At 46.9% G+C, this 24946-nt stretch overlaps 1 protein-coding gene across 3 annotated transcripts in view; it reads right to left on the bottom strand.

Annotated features, from left to right (window-relative positions):
- RAD54L2 (RAD54 like 2) overlaps window positions 1-24946 on the bottom strand; it is a 67492-nt gene that overhangs the window by 6023 nt on the left and 36523 nt on the right. For all 3 annotated transcript variants that reach the window (XM_085072940.1, XM_085072938.1, XM_085072939.1), the window contains 19 exons: window positions 15672-15870; window positions 14335-14474; window positions 12658-12789; window positions 11687-11919; window positions 11014-11196; window positions 10582-10715; window positions 9671-9867; window positions 8818-9160; window positions 7368-7545; window positions 6631-6882; window positions 5940-6058; window positions 5528-5643; window positions 4434-4533; window positions 3905-4110; window positions 2477-2652; window positions 1551-1747; window positions 1242-1438; window positions 663-752; window positions 2-94 (listed from right to left, as the gene is read on the bottom strand). In XM_085072940.1, the coding sequence (XP_084929066.1) occupies window positions 2-94; window positions 663-752; window positions 1242-1438; window positions 1551-1747; window positions 2477-2652; window positions 3905-4110; window positions 4434-4533; window positions 5528-5643; window positions 5940-6058; window positions 6631-6882; window positions 7368-7545; window positions 8818-9160; window positions 9671-9867; window positions 10582-10715; window positions 11014-11196; window positions 11687-11919; window positions 12658-12789; window positions 14335-14474; window positions 15672-15870 (3285 nt within the window). The remainder of the gene's footprint in view (window position 1; window positions 95-662; window positions 753-1241; window positions 1439-1550; window positions 1748-2476; window positions 2653-3904; window positions 4111-4433; window positions 4534-5527; window positions 5644-5939; window positions 6059-6630; window positions 6883-7367; window positions 7546-8817; window positions 9161-9670; window positions 9868-10581; window positions 10716-11013; window positions 11197-11686; window positions 11920-12657; window positions 12790-14334; window positions 14475-15671; window positions 15871-24946) is intronic.

Here is a 24946-nt window from a genome sequence, read left to right as displayed (position 1 = left end):
CCTGAGGCAGCTGTCCGACGGTCTTCATTGCCCTTTGGCTTCCCAGTGGTCCGTATAGCAAAAATCCGACCATCGCTGGTCCGGATGTACGTCCCTGGAAAAGAAGCAGGACAACTTCCTTCAACAACTTCATCACAACTCCAGTCTCAGGACCTGGATCTGTGAGGTTGAAAGGCTGCTTGGGCAGAAACAGGACAGCAGTGCTGCATAGGCCCAGCCCAGATCATGCAGGGAGATCAGTGCAGGGCTTTTACCCCCTTCCTCACTCCACTTCCACTCTTTCAGCTTTCCTGGACTGGAGATCACTCCCTCCCCGTGTGTCGCTGGTGGGAAATGTGGAACTTCACACTTGAAACAGTTAGCTCTGGGAGAACCAGGGAGTATTGGCTGCCTCAGGACGTGAGGGAGTGTTGTGAGAAGGAAGAACTGAGCCATAAAGCTCAGCAGCTCCTCTCAGGGACAGGTGCAGCCACAGCTGCAACAGCCCTGCAGCATCAGTACACCCAGAACACGGGCTGCAACAGAGTCACTGCAAATTCTAGGCCTCCTCCCCTTCTTGTTTCTTTTTCTCTCAAGGGATGGATTCATGTCTTTACATCATTTTCTTTCCTAATTAGCACTGGCTAACACCCTATCCACAAGTCTCAGCAGGACAGAATTACCTTTTGTCCCTCGGATGATGTGGATGCTCTCGCCAGCACTGATTCTTGCCTGTACATCAGTGGATGTATTTGTACCCGGAATCACAATATCTGGCAGTGGGGAAAGAAACAGAATGGTGTCCATTAAACTACACTCCAGCTGCAGCCAGGAGAGGGCAGGTGTACCACCAACCCCTTTTTTACAGTGCAGCTGTCTCTCCTATGTGCTGCGCTATAAGCAAACCCTGGGTTTATTTCTGCACAGCACAGGAAGGCAGCAGAGGCTCCAAGGAAGCAAAAGCCATGCTATCCTGGCACAGTATCTCCAGGACCACCAGCAACAGAACTGAAGGTCCTATCAGGGGCAAGCTCATTCCTAACAATCCACCAGGTCCGTGGCTCTTGCACACCTGCAAGGAAAGTCCTCGAGGCACAGGGGAACCACTCAAATACAGAGAGACAGTATCTTTGGCTCTGATGCCCATCTGACCACAGCCCATGTGGGCATCAACAACTCACCCTGATCCTCAGTTCACCACAGACATCCTCAATTTACCATGGGCATCACAACCCAACCCACTGCGAGCAGCAGCAACTCACCTGTGGTGGTAACAATTTTCTGCACAAAGACACCAGCTCGCTGTAGATAGTTGATGGGAAAGTTGACAGCAGGGTTGGAACTTGAGGTTGATCCTGCACCGCCCATGGGGACATGCCGGGGCATCATTGGAATGGGGGTGGACTGAACTGGGCGGACGCTTGCCACCGGTTTGTCCTCACCCTTGAGGGCTGGTCGCCTAGCGAGAGAGGAGGGAGAAGAGTGCAGCGCCCACCCCACAGGGATAAGCATCCTCTGCCCCCTCATTTCATGTCTACAGCATGGGGAGAAGGGAAGGGGCAGGTGCTCACCAGTTCCTCTGGCTAAAGGCAGGGATGCTCGTCAGACTCTGGTCACTGGCTGGGTAATACTGTGCGTAGGACGGCCGGGTGTAGGGGACGGATGCTCGCTTTTCCTCCTCATAGCTCTTCTTGGCTGCTTTCTTCTCTGCCTTGGTCAGCTTGTGTTCCTTCCGGTCGATCAGCAGTGACTCGTGCTGAAAAGGCTCCTGCAACCCCACAGCACCGCGGTTCTGGCACCCACACACCGCAAGAGGGAACCAGCACACCCCGAACGGCAGCCACTCGCTCCCTGCGGCAGCCTGGCTCCTTCCCAGGCTGGCAGAGCTGGCCACGGCAAAGCACATGTGGGGCAGCGCTGTGGATGCGACCAAGGCTCATCTTGAAGGGTGACAGTCAGCTAACGCCATCACCTGCCCAGCCAAGGCCATCACTTACCACGAGCACACAGCAAAACCCAGGAGCTTTGGCCAGTCCAAGAGCACAAGCACTGAGCCTGCCATGATGTCACGCAGCGCCCAGAGTCCCACAGCACCTGGCACAGGCCCACTCTGCAGCACCACCCCACCAGTGACACTCCTGACAGCACAGGCCAGTGCTGCCTGTCCCAGCTTTGGTTTAAAGTCACCCCAGGAAAAGAGCTGGCAGGAAGTTGGGATATTCCACTGCTGCCTTTGTATCCAGCAACAAGTTGAAGAAAGGGGTGCCTGACAACCTGCCCCCAAACCTGTACAGGACAGAGGTGTTTCTAGATGAGTGGAAGATATCACAGGGAAGCGCAAGGATCTTTTGGTCCTTTCTAGAGAATTGCCTGCCTATTCCCACCAGCACCCAGGTGCATCCTTCTTGCCACCATAGCCCCATCACACTGCCAGACTCCACCAGGCCCTCTCCTACCTGGGCAGTGCAGTGCCAGCAAAGAAGCAGGTTGGTCTTACCTTGGTGATGAGGTGAGGATACTTGAGACAGGCTAACTGTAGAACAGACTCCCTTATCTTGTTCGGATTGAGGGAGAGCTGAGCAGGGTCAGATTCTTCTTCCACAAAATGCAGCAGGTTCTCCACCTCCCGTCGAGTGAAGTTCAGCACTGGGTTCAGATCATCCACCACCCGATCTGGGAAAGAGAGGGACTGGAGTGAGCAGAGAAAGGAAGATACCAGTACTGCTTGCTTGTTGCCCTTCCTACACTTCTGTCTTAACACTGGTCCCTCCTTGCAATCTACACAATCCTCAGAAGTATTCTGTAAATATCAGGGCAGGGAGAAAAATCATCAAGTTCAGAGCTGAGCCTGTTTGACCAAGTCAGGCTGACAAGTGCCTGTGCTCCAGACTGCACAGCAAAGCTGTGCAGGTCACCGAGCTCCTGGCAAACAGGAACACAAAACTAATTACCAATGGTGTCCCATCTCATGTAACAAGGCTGTAAACATACAGGTCCTGGGGCAGAACTGCAGCCACATCAGTTTATGTTCTCCCACAAATCCCATCAAAAAGGCTCAAATTAATAACTATGCACTAAAGTTGAAAGTTCAGAAAAGCAGTCACATTTCCTCACTCACAAGAGCCTGAATGTTTTCCTTGAACATTCCCTCCTGCACGCAGGTCAGATGGGGGCACATGGAGAAAACACCTCTATCCAGGACTCTCCTGGGAGCCAGGCCAGCTGCCAGGGGACTCCACCTTGAGTGCACAACAGCAAACTGAGCTGATCATGCTGGGCTGCTGCCTCTGGAGTTGGCTTTTGAGCAAAGAAGGACACAGAGCTCTCTTTGGGTTGCCACAACCCCTCAGCTGCATTTTCTATGAGAGCAGCTTGACAACTAGCACAAGCCAGCACAAAAGATACTTTTGGTACCAAGGCAGGTCAGAACTGCAATGAATTAATTAGTCTTGGCTCCAAAGTAAACACTATCAGTCCAAGGTATCAGTATATGTCTTAATTTAGCTATTTTCTCTGTCTTACTTCAGGAAAAATGGAGCGACAGAACTATTTAAGTAGTAACACCCACTTTAAGACAAGCAATACCCAGGCAGAGGGGAAAACACAATACTCAAAAACACAAATACACAAAACTCAAAAATGAGTCTCCAGTCTGTTGCAGCAGCCAGAAAAGATGCAGGGAAAGTAACTGTGTCTGGGACCACAACCTTGCTGCAGGATGCTGGTTCTACCACCATGAATTTCTTACAGAATCTCATGACACTGCCAACTCAAACATCAAACATAGCCCTGAGATAGTGTCTATCACCTCTTTGTCTGGTTTTCAACCTTAAAAAAAGAAGCTACAAAACCCAGAGAAACAGAACTTACAGGAGCTGAATGGAGTGAAAGCTGAGGGTGGATCGTTGTGTTCACCCACACTTACCTGACATGCCCTGCTTGGAGATCTGACGGTCATAGATCTTCTTCTCCAGGGTGTAATCAGAAACCAGTCTGTAGATGTGGCACGGCTTCTTCTGCCCGTAGCGGTACACCCGGCACACGGCCTGGGCGTCGTGACACGGGTTCCAGGAAGCATCAAACACCACCACTCTGTTTGCTCCAATGAGGTTGACACCCAAACACCCAGCACTGGAAAATCAAGGCAAATTTCAAACTGCTCCCTTGGCCAATTTTCAAAACCTCTAGGCAGGGACAACCATTACAGCCAAGAGTGCATAAAGGGTCTATGGAAAGTTTTCCCCAGTCAAACTTTAAACCCAAGTTTGGTTTTCAAGACTGTTAAGCTTTTCCAGAGGCCTAAGGAATCCTACATCCCTAGGGAATTCAGAAGCAGATGGCACTACCATACCACAGAGAGCTTATTACAAAGGAAGTTAAGAACTGAAAACCCACATGCATCCAGAACACCAGTATGAGTTCTCCCCCATGCCCTTCTGCTCCAGCCAACTCACCGTGTGGACAAAAGGAAGAGCCAAACAGAGGTATTGCTGGGATCATTGAACTGGTTAATCAGACGTTCCCTTTCCGAGGCAGAGGTGCTGCCATCCAGTCCTGAGAAGGAAATTAAAGACACTTTTAAAAGCGCTGTATGTTTGGGGGATTTCCATCAGAACAAACCCACTTTCCAAACACTGCTCTTTGAAACTGGTTCCAAACTAGTTCTGGGCCTTCTCAAGTCATGGACTCCAGTATCTCAACTGGACCACTCTGTAACTGTAATATGCCCAGCCAGGCAGGTGCAATGCAGCCAGCCAGGGTGGGACTTGTTCAGCTGAAAGATCAAGTAAAACATTACTCAAGCTTGTCAAGGCCTGGAAGCACTACAACACATTTAGCCCATTAAGGCTCTGCTTTAAGAAAGATGGACAGCGAGCAGAAACAACAGGAACAAAGGTCCTGTGTATGCAGGAAGCTCCAGGAATCAAGAGAAAGCAAAATTGTAAAGCCTTTGGCGAACCCCTGGAAACTAAACCTGAGCACAGAGTGCTGGTATAAAGGAGTGCAGGGGGTGTCATGTCCTGTTCCTGGGCAGCAGCTTACTTCTGGCAGCTCTGCAAAAATGAGGAACACCATATCTACCACTCCTCTCACTCCTGGCCTGTAAAGTAGCCACACAAAGCAACAACCCATACCAGAAAAAGATTTAAAGCCAGGGAAGAAGGGAGAGGAATTCACAGCCTTGAGCAAGTGAAAGCATTCCACAGTGATTCTGGTTTTGGAAGCAAAATCTTGCAAATAGCCAACAGGAAGTAAAAACTATCTTTTGCAACTTTAAAAAAGCAGTAGTGTGTGAGATGTCTAACATCTTCTAAGTAAGATGTCAAAAGAAGATTTGGAAATTACTGGTTAGTTGCTATCCAACTGACACTGTCTTCCAAAACAACTAACGTAAGAACAGTCTGAAAGAGGTTCATCAGAAGCATGCTTCAGCAGAGTATTTTTGCACCCAAAGACAGCTAAAAGAAGATGGTGGGAGACTTTCAGGAATTAGTCCTGTACAGGATCAAACAGTGTCACAAAGGAGAGGAGGACTGGCTGCACTCACTGTAGTAGTTGATGTTTCGGACCCAGTTATGAACTCCTCCATCTGAGCCTGGAGGACTTGGCAATGGTCTCTTTGCCAAAAACTCTTCAATGACAGATAAGGTGGACAAGCTCTGGCTGCAAAACCAAGATCTCTGTTCAGGAAAACGCCCCACAGCAGCAAAAGTGGAGTATCAGAATCCTTCCCAACCATGACAATGCTGATGGTTGCCCAACCCTGTTTGTGTAGCACACCCCTCACTAGTAAACACAACAGTCGCAGAAGTGTAAAATCCACGGATGAAAATCAACATCAATACAACAAAGAAAGCCACACCATTCACTAGGAGGTGTAAGAACCTCCTAGTACCAGGAGCGATCCAACTACTCCAGTATTTAATAACTGTAGGATCAGTTGTTGATACTCTGCTTACCTGAAGACCAAGATCTTGTCTCCAAGCTTCACACTTTCCTCAATTAGGTGGAAAAGTAACACCATCTTGGGTGAGTTCTCCAGGACTCCTGTCTGGTAATCACACAAGATGTCTTTGGCCTACCGAGAAATGGGAGAGTATTACAGGTGGAGCTGTTCATTCCCTGTTTAGTTCAACAACCCTGCCCCAAGGTGAGAGAAATAAATCATGGCAACGAGGTTATTTACATCCAGCTGTTTTAGGTGACAATGTTACTCCCAACTACTGCTGCTACCTCCCATTCCAGAAGCTCCAAATGACAAACTGCTTTGATGAATCAATGTCCTCTTAACCTCTCATGATTCTTTTATTTCAAGAGCAATCCTCCATCCTTCTAGATTTACCACCATCTTATTTAGATCAAACTTCATCCCAACACCTTTATTTAGAATAATGAAATCCACAGCGTTTTTGATCAGATGAGAACAATGGCATAAGAATGCTGCCAGCACTTCTACCTCATGAGAGTCACAAACCCCTCCTACACCTTGAAGATCTGCTTATCAAGGTGCTCTGTGAAAGAAAACGTAAGAGAAACACACAACTCAAACAGAAGAGTCTTCTCTTCGCTCTGCTTCAGGAAACGGCCCTAACAAAAAGGTCCAGTCTTTCAGACTCTCCAAATGAAGAGTTTTCCAGCAGTGACACTCACCCACTCGTAAGTTACGACCTGATTTGCTCTCTCCTGAAAAGGGTTGAAGCCAACACTCTGGAGGAACTTGCTATTAGTAGCTTCTCCAACTGGTGATGCCAAAGCATTACTCTCTGTTTTCACTTTAATTCCCTGAGGCTGGCAGCGGGAATTAGTGCTTGCTGTGCCAAGGTCATCCACATCCAAATCCTGCTCGTTTGCCAGATTCTCCTTCTGCAGAGCTTCATACAACACATCTGGATGGTTCCAGATCTGAAGGGATAAGGAAAGAAAGTGGTTAGACCTTCACTGGTCTGCTGCTTGCCAATGATTGCAACCCAAAAGCCCCCACAGCTATTCAAAGGAAAGAATTAATACTACTTCTGGCTCTCGTGTCTTTAAATGTGCCCAATGCTTTCCTTGAGAACAAACCAGGAGGCCATTGTGCACTCCACACAGCACAAAGGCAGAGAAAACTGCCTGTCTTCACTGCAGCACCCGAGGTTATGCAGTTTAAGATATCAGCCCACACTGTTTCAGCTGATGGCAGCAGGCTTCTTGCACAGTTTGAAAGAGACATTTAACATCCCTGCACCCCAGTTCTGGAAGCAAAGGTAACAATACTGTTGAACCACTGCAGAGCACTCTGGGAAGAGATGATGTCCCTGGTCAACCACACTTTCACCTCCTCTTTTGACTTATATTCCCCTTTCCCCAACATACCAGAATATTTCTTTGCATCTTCTGCCTAAGCCTACCTTACAGCACACACAGAAAGCTTTGAGTGGGTTCAGTCCCAGCCAGCCACTGTTGCCTGCATCTCGGAAGCGGTTCATGAACTCCGTGTAAAGGGCCCGCTGGATCTTGGACAGACGGACCAGAATAACATGTTCTTCCTTCGACGGGAGCTGAACCTTCAGAACGTTGTGGCCTCGCCTGTGGAGGAAATAAAAAGAGTGAGATAAATACAGGGAAGGGAATTTCCCAATATGATCTCCCTGTGACTGCCTGTAGGGTAAGATTTTGACTTTTTGTCCACTCAGCTGCAGGGAGAAGGACCTCTACATTTCATGCTTCTCTAATGCAGGACACTTCCAATATAGTCTCCTGCAGCCAAATATCAACTTTAAACACAATTACAAAGATCTCAAATGTTACAATCTTCTGGCACAGGTCACAGAGTTAAGAAGGTGATGAAAGTCCTGTTTTCCATGGTAGCTGAAAAACAGAAATAAAATGTAAAATCTATTTTCAGCTCTGCCAATAATTAAGACACTCCAGTCCAGCATCTAAGGATCCTCATCTCAGAAAAAAAGCTGAGTTTTTTCCAGAGTGACTGAAGTCACTGTCACTTTTCTTATCACTTTCATGAAACACTTTTGGATCCCTGGGTAGAAGATGCCAAAAAGTGCAAGTCCAAATTAACTATTAAGCCATCAAAATACATCTGAGGTCACTCTGGGGCATTTAGAGGTGTTGCTCTCTATTATCAGAATCTGTGGTACCAAAGCAAACCAACTTTACTTCTAACCCTAAGGCAAAAAAGAGTCATAAGAGAGAGTGTGGCCAGCAGGGCCAGGGCAGTGATCCTCCCCCAGTGAGGCCATGCCTTGAATCCTGGGTTCAGTTTTGGACCTGTCACTCCAAGACACTGAGAAGCTGGAGCTTGTCCAGATTCAGGCAATGGAGCTGGGGAAGGGTCTGGAGCACAAGTCTGATGAGGAACAGCTGAGGGGGTTCAGCCTGGAGAAAAGGAGGTTTGAGCAGGGGACTTCCCTCTCTCCACAACTGCCTAGAAATGTGCTGTAGCCAGGTGGGGGTCAGCCTCTTCTCCCAGGTAACAAGTGACAGGACAAGACAAAATGACCTCATATTGTGCCAGGGAGATTTATATTGGGTATTAGAAAAAATTTCTTCATGGAAAGGGTAGTAGACATTGGAACAGGCTGTTCAGGGAAGTGGTGGAGTCACCAATCCTGGAGAGATTTAAAAGACTCATAGATGAGGCACCTGGGGACAAGGTTTAGTGGTGGCTGTATGAGGTTAATGGTTGGATTTGATGATCTTACAGATCTTTTCCAAGCTAAACGATTCCATAAGGCAGGAAGATTCGATTGTACTGCAAAAACCCAGCAAACAAGCCAGGCAACTTGGGATGAAGGAGCTGTTTGGATGGACTACACCCCTGAGAAACCCCCGTGGACTCACCGCTGCACGAAGCCCTCCAGCAGGCTGTGCAGGACGTGGCTGCGGTAGCGCATCAGCCGCACGTCCTGCGGGGTGCTGTCAATGCACTGCCCGTTCAGGATGGGCCGCTCAAACATGTTACTGAACTCCTGCCGCGAGCCCAGGAAGTCGGGCCGGACAAAGTCCACCATGCACCAGTACTCAATGAGGTTGTTCTGGAGTGGATATCCAGTCAGCACCACCCGCCGCCGTGAGCGGATGTTCTTCAGCGCCTGGGAGGTGCTGGCGTGGCAGTTCTTTATCCGGTGTCCTTCGTCACAAATAACCACATCTGGGCCGGGGCGAGACAAAGCCTTCTCAATTCCTGAGGACAAGGAATATGAAGTGTTAGTTAGAGATTAAGTTCTGGTTTTATAAGGTCCCCAGCTTCACAGAAGAGGGGTAGTTCTGAAAGACAAAATGGCAGTATCCATGGGTGCAGAGACCAAGGCTGATGCAGGAGATAACATACAACTATACAGCAGTTCTGATTTGGCAAAATGTGGCAATGAGCAAACATGACTGTCCCTTGATTTCTGCTCGATGACCTGCACTGCATCAAGTTGGGTGTCTTGCATCAGATCAGAACGGCAAATATCACAATGACAAATCACAGAGTTCAGTGCACTGAATTCCACTTGCAGCTCTTTCAAGAAATTAATGACCCAGACAAAGCTCAACAACCTTCTGCCTCCCAAAGACACAATCCTACCAGCAAAGTTCGATCACGTCAGTGATGCTAAAAGCAAGTTATAGGTTGCTCCCTGTGCTGCCACAGCTGACAGCCAGCTGGACAGCAGGGTCACACTCTCCCTCTTGAGGGCTGACTTCCCACCTTTCAGAAGCTCCTGCTGCCTGTCTTCCTCATCCAAGTCAATAATGACAGGGCCAGTTTGTTTCTTTGTTCTCTTCTTCCTGCCAGTGGCAAAGGACTTCTTCAGTGAGAGGAGACGGTACATCTCATATCCCATCAGCAGCACACCACCTTCTGTCACCCAGTCATTCACCACCTTTGCACGTGCAGCTGTTGTCCTGCAAAACAACCAAATAAACTGTAAGCTTTACTCCAGTTTCAAGTTGAATCACTGAATTGGAATCCGCTGAGAAAAAAGACCAATTCAATTAATTAAAGCACTTTTCTCCCATCAAAACAGATGGGAGGGATACAATGAAATTTCTTTAGAAAACAAACTGATACATAGGGGGGAAGAAAGCCTTTTATGTGCCATGGATAGCAAGGTTGAGAATGACAAATCCTTACAGGAACTGAGGTCTAGAAGTTTGCCATGAACAAAGGCATATGAAACTCAAGAGCTCCCTTTTTGAAGAGCTGTTGAGTCTGCCTCAGAAAAACCATTTTCAGAACAAGCTGCCAATGCATATGGTTGTAATCTCCTAGTTGTTTATCCCCTGTTGTTGTCTCCTCCAATGCTCCTGTCCCCCAGCCTTCCTTCCCTTCCAGCCTGCTCAGAATTGGTTCAGATCAAGACACTGTCTTCACTCAACCCACCACAGAGTACACCAGATCCTGGCCAATAGTAAACACATGGCTGGAGTAGCATCAGCAGATTCAAATATAACCCACACAGAAGATGAAGACCTCAACATGTAGGTGTATGAACACAGCTAATGAACTGAGAATTCCCCAGGACCACTGCACTGTCCTGATCCATGCAAGGAAAATGAGCCAGAAAGAAGAAGATGTCCCTGAGCCAAGAGCTCAGAAAAGCTTTTACTGGCACCTACTTGTGTTCATCATTCAGGATGTGGACTTTGAAGGTGCGGGGCTGGACCTCTTCGGAGTTATAATCAGCAGGAAGGTTTTCAGGTGCTGGGAGCCACATGTTGAACTCTGCTAGCCAGTTTTGGAGAGTATTCACCTGAAAAAGTTAGCCATGGAAGGATTAAAATTCCAGTTTAAAAGCAAATTTTTTGGGATTTTTGCTCTTGGGATTTTAAGAGCAAAAATGAGAATAGGGAATGACACCCAGCTGTGCCCAGATGGAAGAAGTAGCTCTCAGCATGCAAACTCAGGAACACAGGGAATGATAGAGGGAGAAGAGCAGCAAAGATGTGATAGAGCTTGATGTGTGATGAGACACTAATCAACCTTCTCTACGTAAAGAAAGAAGTAGTGCAAGGAAGCCCCTCAGCCAGCCCCTTCATGTGGCTACTTACAGGTACAATGGCAAGAACAGTCTTTGCCTCCGTGTGCCGAAAAAGTACATCCAAGAAAGAGATGACCTGTATGGTCTTGCCCAGGCCCATGCTATGTGCTAAAATACACCCAAACCCACTGCTGGTTTTAAATCTCTCCAAGGACTCGACCAAGTTGTCATAAAGGAATCGGATCCCACCAATCTAGGCAGAAAAGTAGAACAGATATTAGAATGATGGGAGGAAAAAAAAGCCCCAGATGGGTATGTATTTACAGAGTGGCAAGTACATGAGAACTGTGAAAATATAAAGGGGTTGATGTTTAAAGTTCACTAAAGTATTCTAATCTAGGGAAGGCTCAGAAGCTCAGTATTTTTAAATGCTCATAGAATTTCTTGAGAATATATCAATAAATCAAAATTAATTTGTAGCCAGAGAATCTGAATTGGGGTTGATAAGTTTATTAATGATTTTATTTTTAAAAAGTTTGTCTAAATATACAAAGGTCTGATAATCACAATAGCCAAAGTTATAGAGAGCCTTGGCCTTCCTCTAATTCAGCCTTATCATTTGACTGTCCACAACAGCCATCACCACAACCAGACTGGTCAGAGAGCTCACCAAAGAAGTTCTGCTGAGATTCCAAGGCAGGCTTGCCTGAATTCATTGCATTTTCAAGGCTAACAAAGCCTACCTGATGAGGTTTTACTGCATGTGCAAGCTGGGGAGCCAGGAAAATGTCCTCTTCATTTGGTGGATGATTGATGTTGACAATGACTTGCCCCAGAGCATCTGACTGATTTAAGGCATCATTCACATGAGAGCCACTGCTCTCTTCACTGCCATCCTCCTCCCCTTCATTGCCAGAGTCACTGCTGTCCACAATTTGGAGGGCATCATCCTCTCCTGAGCTCAGCTCAATCACTTCTGTAAAGTAACCAAAACAGGAGTGAATAAGGACAAAGTTAACTTGATGTCAGAGTTTATAATGAATGGAAAAAAACTATCAGGGAATAAGGCTAGCCCCACCTTTTGCAATTCCACACTGGCTTAACGACATATCCTGAACAAGCAGGCATGATACAGGTACACATCAGGCCTCTCAGACCAGCACATGAAAGCATTAGCTTCTCTGGCCTCCAAATGTTTCAGGGAACATTAATTTGGTCTGATCCAAAGAGAACATGAGACAGTTTCTGAGTGTTTTACATTCTCCTCCACATGTTCTCTTAATTCCCAAACCCAGACATGAAATTTATCTACTGATGCAATGCCTAAGGATCACCAAGGAGTCAGGTTAGATCCATCTGGGACAAGTGACACAAAAAGCACTTTCAGCTGCAGATCTGAATTCTTGGATGCTCCTTTCACACACAGCAAATGATGCCACATCTCCTGTAAGCATTCTTCAGCAATGCACTGAGCAAAGTTAAATGCATTTATAAAGCAGAAATAAACACAAGTTCACAAGAGGGCCTGACAGGCCACTTTATAAATGTCACTTTAGGACTCACAGGCCAGAACTGCCCATATAATTGGAAACCAATAGGCCTACAAAAATCTGAAGTGATTCACCACTGGAGCATCTGACCAGATGAAAACAGACTTGTGGCTGAATAAACAGCATATTGTGAGAAGAGCAGGCTGAGGCAATTGGTCACTTACCATCTTTAATGCTATTTTTTCCTTTAGTATCATCTTCACTGCCACTGCTGGTACTGTCGAGGCAGATCACTTCCTCAGCCAGGACCTGAGGGGGGAGCTGGGTCGCCTCTGCTGTTCTGAAAACGATGTCCTCTACAAACATAAATTACAAACAATAAGTAATTCATAATAATGGGGAAGGAGACAAAACTGTTCAGAAACCAGACAGTATTTCCTTCCACTTTAGCTCCAATAACTTAGTCCTGGAATTTTCCATAACAGACTCTCACTGTCTACAATACTGCTATGACTCAGCTTCCTGGGTCACACTCTCCTCCTTTCTCAATATGCTGAAACAATAGTCCATTGCTGATGGCACCCTCTGTTTCATGCCCTGACTGGGGCACACTGACCATGCAACATGCTAAAGCTCTTTGTTTCTCTTTTTTTTGGTCTCAGAAAAAGCTGTTTCATCTAGCAGAGAAAGTACCAACTGCTGAAGGGATGATAACTGCCCTTTGTTACTAGGGACACTGTAATAATTACATCCCACATGTCATAAACAACTTTTGCTGATCCGAGAGCATTTGTTTGTATGTTTTTAGTGCTGCCACGGGGGGAGAGAGGCTAATGGGGCCAAACAGCACCACTGCAGTGACACAGCAAGCAGCAACATTCTTCTGGGGCTCAACCTACTCTGCAACAGTTAAAGTGTTTTAAACAGCTCTTACTGCTTCTCCCACACTTGTGTTTTTAACACTTGCATAAAAGGGAGAATATATATCTCCTCAAGAGGCAAGGCCAACTTGAGAGCTCCTTACCCCTGACACAACATCCAGCTGCACTTCTCTGCCCTTTACACCTTTTGAAGCTATGCTATAAACTAAATCAACAAAATTATCCAGGCTGGGAAACAATGCAAGATGACATATTTGCCCAAAGACATGGGTGATGCTTAACCACTTAAACTGCCTGCAACTCACTGCTTGCTGAAACCTGCAAGAAAGGCCAAGGTTACATAAAGAACATACGTGCACCCAGTCTGTTTTTCCACTATCCCCAGTTACCAGACCATTCCCAGGACAAACAAGATCTGGCATTTCTACCAAGCCTGTTGGTTTAAGCTCCCATATCAGCTCAAAAGACAAGAGAGCTCTGTTCCAGCATCCCCCTACACACAGTTAATGTGTCAAAATATCTTCAACAAATGTTACCTGGCACTTTTCACCAAGCAGACATTGTATCTTGATACAAAACAAGCTCAGAAGTGGAACTGTCTGTACTGAACCTACAAGTGGTTTGGAACTGCTATTCCAAGAGTTTAAACTTGAAAGTCCAAGTACAGCATAGAATCACAGAATGTTTGGGGTTGGAGGGAAACCCTTCAAAGGTCATCCAGTCCAACCCCTCTGCACTGAGCAGGGACATCTTCAACTACATCTGGTTGCTCAAAGCCCAATCCATCCTGACCTTGAATGTTTCCAGGGGTGGGGCATTCACCACATCTCTGCACAACCTGTGTCAGTGTTTCACCACCCTCAATGTAAAGCATTTCTTCCATGTACCTAGCCTGAATCTACCTTCCTTTAGGTCAAAACCATTACCCCTTGTCCTAACATGAACAAGCATGGCACTACCTTCTTCGTTAAGCTTCCATCCTTAGAGCTTTTGCTTTGGCTGGCATCTCCCAGTGCTTACCAGGAAGAAACTCCAGGGGTACAGTTGGTATAGTGGCTGGATAATCCTTCCGCTGCTGCTCAAGCCGTTTCCTTCTCTCCAACTCTTCCTGTTGGGCTGCCTTTGTCACGGCTTCCAGTTGGTCCTCACGCAACAGCTTTCTGAACACAGAAGCAATCATGATTTGGTTACATTCAATTTCTTCCAAAAACATGAATGGCTGCCCAGCTGCAGCAAAGATGACTGACAAGCTCCAGGTACTCTGTCAGCCACACAGAGCAGGAACATCATGCCCGAAAAGATATAGGCAAATTCTACAGATGTTTCAACACTGTGCTTCTCAGCTATTAGTCAAGGAAAAGACAAAAGTTTGACAGAACCAAAGTAATGAAAGGAGGAAAAATGTGAGTGAGCAAGCACATACTTAAGCTAGGTTACCAGAGAGTAGCTCTGCCTGAAAGGATGTTTTTTATTGATACGCAGTTTATAAACACAAAATGCACAACATCATGTTATATGGGATAAATGGGAAGAAAATGCATCAATTCCCCCACAAAAAGTCACCACCCTGATTCTCTTCTGGCAGCATTTTCAGGAGCTAGGATCTCTAATGGCTTTAACAATCGTTTCAGGGAATGCTCTCAAAGCACCTTCCCTTTACAGGTAACTTTACCTACTTCCAAAAGTTGCTTTTTGCCTGCTTCAGTGTCCCATGACCAGTCCTGGAAATAAGGGTGCTTTTGCCAGAGGAGAGGTGCAGTACAAGCAATGGTAACATCCAGCTCCCTCAAATGAGCCTTTAAAACCACCCAACTCCACACTTCAGGGACATCTCCCTCATCCTAATGAAGCATCATTTTCCAAGGCCCATTCAATGCTTATTCTTTCAGCTGCTGCTTTATAAAATCCAGGTGAAACTGACTTCCAACATTTCAGTCACCAGTCATAGCATCAGCATTCCTGCCAACAAGTACCCAGGATAGCATAGGAAAGGACTGTATTTTAGGCTGTTTGTAATAGGATTCACCTCTGAATATAAATATCTGAAACTGATATTTACTTAACGGTGGTACTGTTTTTCAATTACATCTCTTAGAAGACAGCAGCAATTACACAATTTTTGCAATATATTCCATAACCAAATATTCACTCTTCTGAAATACCAAACAAGTCTGCACCCACATGCAGCACTCCAGTCTGAGATCACTCTACTCCCACTGGTGAAATCCTAAGGTTTTGGAAAAGAAAAACCATCTGGTTTGCCAGCAGTGGCACAACGTAGCTCACAAGCAAAGTGCAGAGATTCTGTTTTCACCACCATATGTGACCCGAGCTCTTTCTGTCCTGCTGCTGCTTACCTTATGTTCCTCCGCATGTGAGACGGTTTCTGAGCCCTCTTCTTTTTGGTGTCCTCAGAGGCCAGGCTCTTGTGCTGGTTCTGCAAGAGTTGCTCTGCCCGCTCACTCTGAGATGAGGTAGTTGAAGTCGAGCGCTGCCATTCTCCATCCTCCGCGTGCTCCGCATGGTCACCGCTGAACACGGCTTCCTGGGGTTGGTCTGCAAGGGGAACAACATGACATGGGAACAGCTGTGCCAGGCTGCCAGCTGGCTCTTCCATGAGCATTCAGCAGGATTTGAGCTGTATGGGAACAGACAAGCCCCACTCTCACTCATTTGCAAGCATGTCAGTCTGAGGGTCAAAACTGGGGTCCTTTCTGACAGTAAAGGAGAGTTAAAAAGTTTTACAGTGAAGGGTCTGTCCCCAGTGAAAGCCAAGACTAACACCCCTCAACACAGCCCAAAAGTGTCCTGACAAGAAAACTAGGCAAAATTATTTCGGTCCATGTGGAGCACTTGCTATCCCAAGAGTCTGTTTTCCTATGGGGGCCTGATGAGCTCTGATTAAAACAAGGAACTTGATTCTCTTTTTCTTTGTTTCATATCATTCAAGCAGGGCAGAAATTTTCAGCTATATGACACCCGTGTAACCATCTCCCAGGTCAACAGAACACAGTATGTAAAAGGTTATCTGGTTCAAACACTGGGTCATGGCTCAGCAGGCAGCTCAGTGGTTTTAGTACCAGACTTCATTCTCATGATTTAAATGGTAACTTCCAATAAGCTTTTTCAAAAACAAAACATAAGTGGCAATATTTTTTCTACATTATAAATCACATGCATTCATTTTTTCTCTTCATTCTCCTGTTTTCAGGCTTCCATTAGTGTCTGATTCCACTCTTAAACCACAACGTGAAATGACACCATGTTCTATGGCACACTTGGCTCTTCAACAGGCTGCCAGTGACCAAGCTAATCTTTGCTTCCAGAGTAAAGAAAGGAAATATTTCTGTTCAAAAGCTTCCCTTCAAGCAAACTGTTTCTGACAAGCGTTGTAATAGCTTCTTTGAAGCACCTTGTCCCCTTGTGTCAGGCGAAGAGATACCCTGAACCTCATCTTGTAATCAGCTTTTTTGCTTACACTGTGTATCTGAGCTAATGACTGAACTGAAATGACACTTAGACAGAACTTTGAAGGAAAGAAGACATCAGTGCAGAAGAATGTGGCAGATGAAGTAATACAGAACCAACAAGCATCACATTGTGACTCTGAGGGATCTGGAGACAGAGAGCATTCCTTCTCAAAATGCTGGGAGCTTAAATGAAGGATGCTTCAGTACAGCACATTGCACCTACAGCTGTCATGTTGATATGCCCATTAAATTAACCTTATCTCCAGTATCACATCATAAAATTGAGATGACAAGAAGGAGATTCACACCTCATTCAAAAGCACCAACTTTGCAAACTTCCTCTTCAGACATCCCACCAGACCCACCCCAGCACTTGCTCCAAGTCTGTGTCAGAACACATTTAGGACTTCAGAGCTCAGCCCACCATGGATCAGTACCAGCAAAACAGCTGAGACATTTCTTTGAATATCTGTCTCTGCAAGTCCTACCCATACTGGAAAACCAGGTATCCACAGCTTATGGGATGAAACAGATCTCTTGATGAATGCAAGGAGAGTTATGCGTATGAAGATAAAGGCAAAGGAGTTCACTGCTACAAGCACAGCAGTTCTCCTACCACAGCCAAGGTCTTGGAGCCCTGTCCTCCCACCATGCCTCTTTAGACTTACAAGCTCAGATATCAAGCATCAGCTCACTTGCAGACAGAGAACTGTGCTGGGAATAAACCCAGTTTCTCAGGCTTCCCAGACAACAACTCTGCTATTTGAGCTACAGACACATTTTAGTCACATCACCTGCAATTCTTCAGCACTGTTTCCTTCCCCCCACCCCTCTTGACTCCTGGTTATATAACTAGATCAAAAGATTGGATGAAACAGGGCAAAGGGAAGCAGGGAGGCTGCACACGTGATCACATGCTCCGGGATGAGTCATTAAACCGGAGGGAGACAAACACTGCCATGGTTACACTGCTGCCATCTCACCCTGGGCCCGGAGGACCTTGACAAGGCACCAGAGAGCACTAAGTCATGCTTGTTTGGAAGAGGGAGTGCTTCCCTCCCCCACTCCAGCAAATGCCCACGTCACCTCCTGCAGCAGCCACCCTGCCACCTGCACTGTGCCAGGCAATGGTCTCTTCGGGACAAGGGTGATAATAACAAAACATAAAGGCTCAGTAGCCCAAATTATTATGTCTTCTCTATGTTTTCATATATGTTGCACAATCCCTGTGTAGACTCATTCCATTTTTGCATTTTACCTTTTCTTTCCTCTTAATCATATGTAATACAAGCTCTGGTGAAACCTACACACAGCTGGATCAGATAGGGTTTTTTAATGTAAGTATCATCTGACCAGATGCCTGAAGCCCAAAATTTGATGGTAAATTTGGTCCTGCACTGAGTACAAGCCCTCATCTGCCACAGCCATGTCTGCTCAGGCTGGTGTTTGTCCTGCCAATACAAGTTCTGAGGTGAGGAACACAATCTGTGCCTCAGCCCACATTCCTGACACATATGCATCAAGAGAGCTCTTCCACGCTCTCACTCTTCCAAACATCTCACTGATTCAGCTGCAGTGGGATTCAGGGGACAGCCAGCTTCCCATCCTTGCCACCACCATGAATAAAGCGTTTCAAAGAGCTTAACTAACACAATGATAAAACCACAAGTCTAACCTTGCAACAGCTCCCACCACACCTGTGGCATGAGCTGGCAGTTATGAGCAGGAATTGTCTTGCTGCTGCTTTGTATTAGACTCCTGATTATGTGCACAGCCTAAATCTAACCCAGATGAAAAGCGAGGCTCCCCACTGCAGTCCTGTGGCTGCGCTCCAGGATGGTGAACTCCAAGCTGTGCAACTGGGACCCACACTGGGACAGAAACACATTAAGACACAATAACTATACACACAAGCAGCTATTTTGTATAAGAACAGGTCAGATCTTTGGGTTGGAGGGAGTGTGGGAACTGCCTCGTTGAACAGGTCCCATCAGGTAATCAATGGAATAGCCCTGCCCCAATTTTGCCAAACCTACATCTACAACAGAAACGCAATTATGGTTTTGTAACAGGAGCTCAACACGCTCCTCTGGCATGGTTATACAAGTAGCTTTTTACACAACACAAAAATTCATCAGCCACGTTTGCATGTTGACAACTGTCTGATCATGCTGGAGCTGCTGTGCACTCTAGGAAGACCTGGGCAGTTATCCACATTGCCTCCTTGGGAAGAGCATTGCCACCAGCCTGGGGTGACAACCCAGCACAGCCCTGCATAGCGAGATGAGCCACATCAGAAAAAGCAGGCCCAAGTCTGCCCAGCAGAAGACACCCATGGGTAAGGCATGGCTTTTGGCAAGGATGTAAACCCATCCCATGGCTAGACACTGTGGGCACCAAGAATCAGCTGGTTCAAACCAGCTTTGTTCCATGTTTCGCACTGTCCTCACCAGATCTACAAAGAGGAAAGTGGTGGTAGCAACAATGCAGCTGCTCCTTCAGGTGTGTTATAGCTCTCTGTCTGAGAAATCCTCAAACAGTTCCCCGTGGTTCTTGGTTATGGACACCTGCACACACCCAGGCACTCTGTCCTGCAAGGTACTCTGAATACCAAGAGGGGCACAACTACCTTCTCTCATGCACTTTAGCGATTTGCAAGCTGTCTGCACACTCAAAACCTAACAGACCTGGTTACAGCATGGCTCTGGTTTGTGCTGCAGGCCAGAGGTTGCCAGTTTTCTTTGCTCAATAAGCAGCAGCAACCACCACCCCCAGCTGTACGTACCAATAGAGGGAGGTGTTTGGTTTCTTGACCGACACTTGCTGTCACAGTATTGCAGTTTAGAAATGTCTGTAAGAAAGAGAGTCGTGACTGCTGTGTGTAACTGTGCTTCAGATGCTCCCTATGTGGAGTGACTGCCAGAGCTGTCCCTAAACACTGCACACAGCTGTGACTCATGATGTGTAACACAGCAAAAGATTTGTCCCCCAGTAAGGTGCTTCCTATTGCAGCCAAATTTATAAAACTCATCTCACCACCTCCTTATCAAGCTTCCCTTAAAACAGCACAGGATTCAGCCTGGAGAATATTCTCTAGCATCATCAATTCAGCAGCGAATTGCTCTCGACACAGCCTGCTCTGCAAAATGGCTCAGGTTGCTGCAACTTGTCATGAAGCAGCAGGTTGTTTTGAGGTGTGACATTTGTGTGACTAACACAGTCTTCTGACACCAAGGTAAGTGAAAAACAGTGTTACAGCCCGTTTCCATGCTTAAAGGCAGACTTCAGTAAGTCCAAGTGTCTGTGCATCCACAGTTTGGCTCTAGCACTCCTGGAGTACAGAAATTTCCATTCGGAAGATCTGAGGGTCTCCTACCTGAGGCTGGGGCATAAGAAGATCCAAGAGTAGCCACACCACTCCTGTGTGTAAGTTGGTGACTTCCTTGCCTGCTCAGTTACTAGCCAGCTAGCTAACAGGGCTAGCTAGAGCTACACCTCCTGGGAAGTGTAGCTGCCAGGGTACATTTCACTGCCAGGGTAACTTCTGTGACTCCAGGAAAGACATCACACTGAAAACGAGACACTCGTTTATTTCTAAGATCATTTTCACTACAGAAACTCAGAACACCAAATTGGACAATTCTGCTGAGTCTTTGGGTGTTATCTCCTACCCTAAGGACAGGGATGTGCATGCATGGTGAGGACGGTAGCTGCATGCAGAGCAGCGAGCAGTTAATTCTTACTTTGGGAGCTTTCTTTTGTCCTGCACAAAGAACAAAGAGCAGTTAAATATTATTGCAGGCCTTCTGGGAACTTCTATGCAGTTTGTGGGCAAAAGCCTGTCAGAGACTAGCTAATACTAGCCAGTGCTACTACAGCCGGTACTGAGCTGTCAAAGCAGGAATGGGAGGAGCACTGAGGGATGGCACAAGAAGTCTAATTGCACAGCTCCAACTGCAACTCAGTCCCTGACACACTGAACTACAACTGCGCCAAAGGCTGGAGGAGCGACTCCACAGAGCAAGCCTGACTGCAAAGGCTCTGACAACCCAGAAAATGCTCTCTGAGGTTATGTGATGTTTCCCCAGTGCACTGGGTGCTGGAGTTGTGGGTAGGTGATGCCAGAGTGCAACTGTACCTGGCTTCTGAAGAACAGCAATTCTCTAACTGTGGCACAGCAATCAACTCGGAGGCTAGCAACAGCCAGAGTGCTCTGGCTCACCCTGTATTCAGCTGTGCAATATAAATGAAATATTTTCAGAATATTCTTTGTGCGCAACTGGTGCAGCTGTTGCATGGATGCCATGCAAGAAGGGAGAAGTGGTGTCTGCACAGAGCACCTCTCACAGAGGTGGCATTGTGTGAAAGCATTTGAGCACCACAAGGCTGGGCTGGAGGCAGGAAATTCCTTGTGAAACGCCTCAAGTACAGTGCAGGTGAAAGTAAGGGGGAAGCTCAGACTCCGTTCCTCCAGCCTTTACTTGTTGCAACACCCAGGAGAGGCACAAAGCCGGCTCACATCAATACCTGGTTGCTTCCCTCCAAAGCACTGGGAAAGCCACCTCAGAGGGGGTCGGAGAGGGACAGAGCAGAACACAGTCCCTCGGGGAACTCGGGGCTCTCTGCTGTTAGGGCAGCTAATTAGCAACAAGACTTTGTTCTCCTCGGAAAATAATCGGGCTCAGTCTTCGACGGCAGGACGCCCCTCCCAGCCAGCAGCGCTTAACAAAGCCCTAATTATGTAAGTATTATATAACCCGGCACACCTGCCCCCCCGCGCCAGCCGCGGCACCCGCGCCCGGCCGTGCTGCCCCCGGCACGGCAGACCCCGCGCCCGCCCCTCGGCCCTCTCCGGCCACCAGCGCGACAGCCGGGACCAGCCTTCTGTCCGCTTGTCCACACAGGACCACGGCTGGGGGAGCTCCCAGGCAGGGCACTGCGCCCTGGCCAAGCGGGCAGCCGGACCCGCAGCCCGCTGACCGCAGCACTGACCGACTCCGGGCACAGCTCTTGCCCCAGCTCTGCTGCCGGCTGCGCTGCCCGGTGTCCTGCTGAGTCACAGCCACGGTACTGCCAGGCACAAAGGCATCTTTCGGGCTGAGCCTGCTCAGCCCGAGCTTGCCTGCTCCCAGGGGAAGCTTCCCTCAGCTGTCAAAAAGCACGCACATCTTCATTCTGGTTGCTGATTTATCTAGGAGTTAACCATCCCAGGTCTGTCGTTCATACCTGTCACTGTAACTAGACACAGAGTCTGTCATGTTGGTATAACAAAGAGCGCTGCTTGAAGTCTGAGTAACATGTTTTTCATTTTTCTAAGTATCAGTAAAGCGATCACTCTCTGTGGGTTCAAGACACCTATGTGAAATCTGCAGATTGCTGGTGAGGGATGGCAGGCTGCCTTTGTCCCCAGCGCAGGACCAGGAGATGGAGGGAAGAAATGAGCTCTGAAGAAAAGGCCACCAGCACTCACTTTGTGGGCCAGAGCATGAGGAGGGAGTCAGACCAGGAACACACACAAGTCAAACTCATCTCCAGTCTCCTTTGGCGAGAAGTAAGCCCAAATCAATGGAAAACTTTAAAAGACAATTAAAAGGCAGCACTGCCCTTCTTTTTTCCTTCAGATGTCTTTCAGCGTATCAGTTGCTGATGAGGTTATGCTGCAGAATAAAACTCCTTTCCTGGCCTGAAGGAATCCTTCAGGAACAAAAGGCAGCAGAATTGAAGGGCAGGAGCAAGGAATATACCACCCAGAAACCAAAGGGAAAGGAAGCAGCCAAGAAGAGCCGAGAGGCAAACTGGAATATCAAACAGCCAATTTTGGTGACAGGCGATATATCTTCTAACCCTGGATTATGCAAGCAGAACCAGGCCCCAAATACCCAAGAGATCTTGTTCTGGCTGGGCCTCAATGCTGCGGACGCTGAGACCCGGGTTACATAAACACCAAAGAGCACTTATATAACTGTTGTATGGCACAGGCTCGCAGCCACTGGCACCCCATTGTCACCGGAGTGTGGCAGGTACCTGCTCCAGCACCCATCCCTGCACAAGACCCCGAATGCAGCCCAGGTGAGGTGCCCGGCAGGTCGTCCTCCCTCTCGCAGTCACCACAGGTTCAGGGTTACTCTGGAGCACTGGGCAATCCTGTATCCATTTCCAGCTTCAGTATGCTCAAAGGAGGGTTGTGAAATTTCAAATCAAACATTTTCATAGTGCTCTGAGATGGCAACACCTGGAGAAATACAGAATGCTGCTACCTGACATCCCTCTTCTAGATACGTAATCAAAACTACTTTTCCCGATAGAAGTCCTCAAACCTAAAAAGTAAACTGTTCCCTCCTACCATGCTCCCTCTCTTGCACAGAGGCTGTGGGCATTAGTGAAGACAGGGAAACAAAGCCACAAAAGCCACCCGCTAAGGTAGCAAGGGAAGCAGGGATGGGTCACATTTGTCCTTTAGCCAGGGGTGCGCGAGAGCAATGAGTTACATAAAGCTACTGCTCTGGAGTCAGGAAGTGTTTCAGGCTGAGTGCTGGGAAGTTTTCAACAAGCTGTGCGCAGGAGGGAACTGAAACCTCCCCTTTCTGGTTATCCCAGTTAACTAGTAACCCAGAATAGAGTTTTGTCAGCCAGATTACAAAAATTACCATGAGGATCTAAACCACAAGTAACCGGATTTAACCTTATTTATTTTCATAATAGTTCAAAGCTTTTTTAAAAAAGAGAAATATGATCTAATCTACTGAGATGGCTAAATGTTGATTTAGGTAAAAAAGATAAATTTCCCATTTCCAACTTCAGAAAATAGATGCATATGGGGGCTTGACACATTCCCAGCACAGGGAATCTAGCTGGCTGCTACCATGACTCTTCTAGGGATAAATTTCAGGGACTAAGAAAAGAGGACGAGTAGGGGAGCAAGCATTCTGCATTATGCAATGATTACATAAGCATTAATTTACACTAGGTAGCTGGGAGTTGTGGTATTAGCTTTATACCAGCATACCCTCAGAACAATGAGAAATAACAAAGAAAGGATTATTGCTGCCACACACTTCCAAGGCCATCAAAATGGCAAACAAACAATAAACACCAGCCGAACTTTAATATCTGCCTCCAGCTCTCACCATAGCTTTGCTCAGGACCTGTTAATAAGAACAGGGACAAGACAGGTGACACTCACTGCTAATCTAAAAGAGCAGCATGGGAAATAATCCCAGCATAAAGCATCCTTCAGCATCTGAGTGCTCCTTTGTTGTTGCTCCTGATGGCAGTGGTAAAAGAGAGAAGTGATTTCAAAATTATAGAAGTGGCATTTGTACTCCAGACAGTGTCAAAGGAGCTCACAGGCATGACAAGCTCCTCACAGTAACCTCATGCAAGAAACACCTTCCTGTCCATCTTGCAGAGGAGGAAACTAAAGCAAAGCATTTAGGCAGGCATCAGTGCTGAGTAAGTCTCAAGTTGTTGGCTCCCTGTCCTATGCTTTAACCACCAACTCTCTTTCTTCTCCTTAAATATAATTTCCCACTTGAAAAAAACAAAACACAATTGTGGATTTTTTTTAGAACTATAACAAAGCACAGAACTTCAGCTGCATTCCCCTTTTCTGCCCCAGTCTCTAAAGTAGTTTCAGAGGAATTTTTAAGGACTCTGTTTAATGAGGGAGGCATCACTTGGGAGAAAAATTCAAATTGTTGAGTTTGAGCCTGTGTGCCACCGCATTCCACTGGCACTTCTCCCATCAACTGGAGCCAGAAAAGTGACCGAGAGCACTGGAGAAAGTTAATAAGACCAGGATGAGACACCATCGCTGAAACAACAATCTGTTTCTAGTTTTCCTTTCCAAAATATTGGTGCTGCTTTGGGTGCTGCTAAAGAAGTTTGACAAAAGGCTGCAAAGTTGTTTGTGGCAATCAGACTCACATAAATTGAAGCCACAATGTCACAAGGACACCCCCATCCAAAATACACAATGCCCCAAAAGCTAAGCACATTGCAGCCTGGAAAAGAAACAGGTTCCTTTGTAGGGCTCCTAAAAGTACAATTACCTCTACGGTCAAAAAAGAAATATATGTGTATATCAGGAGGAAACAGGGATCTTTACATAAAAGACCTTTTTCTTGCAGGGGAAAAGGGGGATAGATTATGTGCTGCAACAA

This window comes from Lichenostomus cassidix, chromosome 12, assembly GCF_008360975.1.
Source record: "Lichenostomus cassidix isolate B80296 chromosome 12, HeHo_3.0, whole genome shotgun sequence".
Classification (NCBI taxonomy): domain Eukaryota; kingdom Metazoa; phylum Chordata; class Aves; order Passeriformes; family Meliphagidae; genus Lichenostomus; species Lichenostomus cassidix.
Note: the sequence above shows the minus strand (reverse complement) of the source record. Positions and strands in the feature narration are given on the sequence as shown.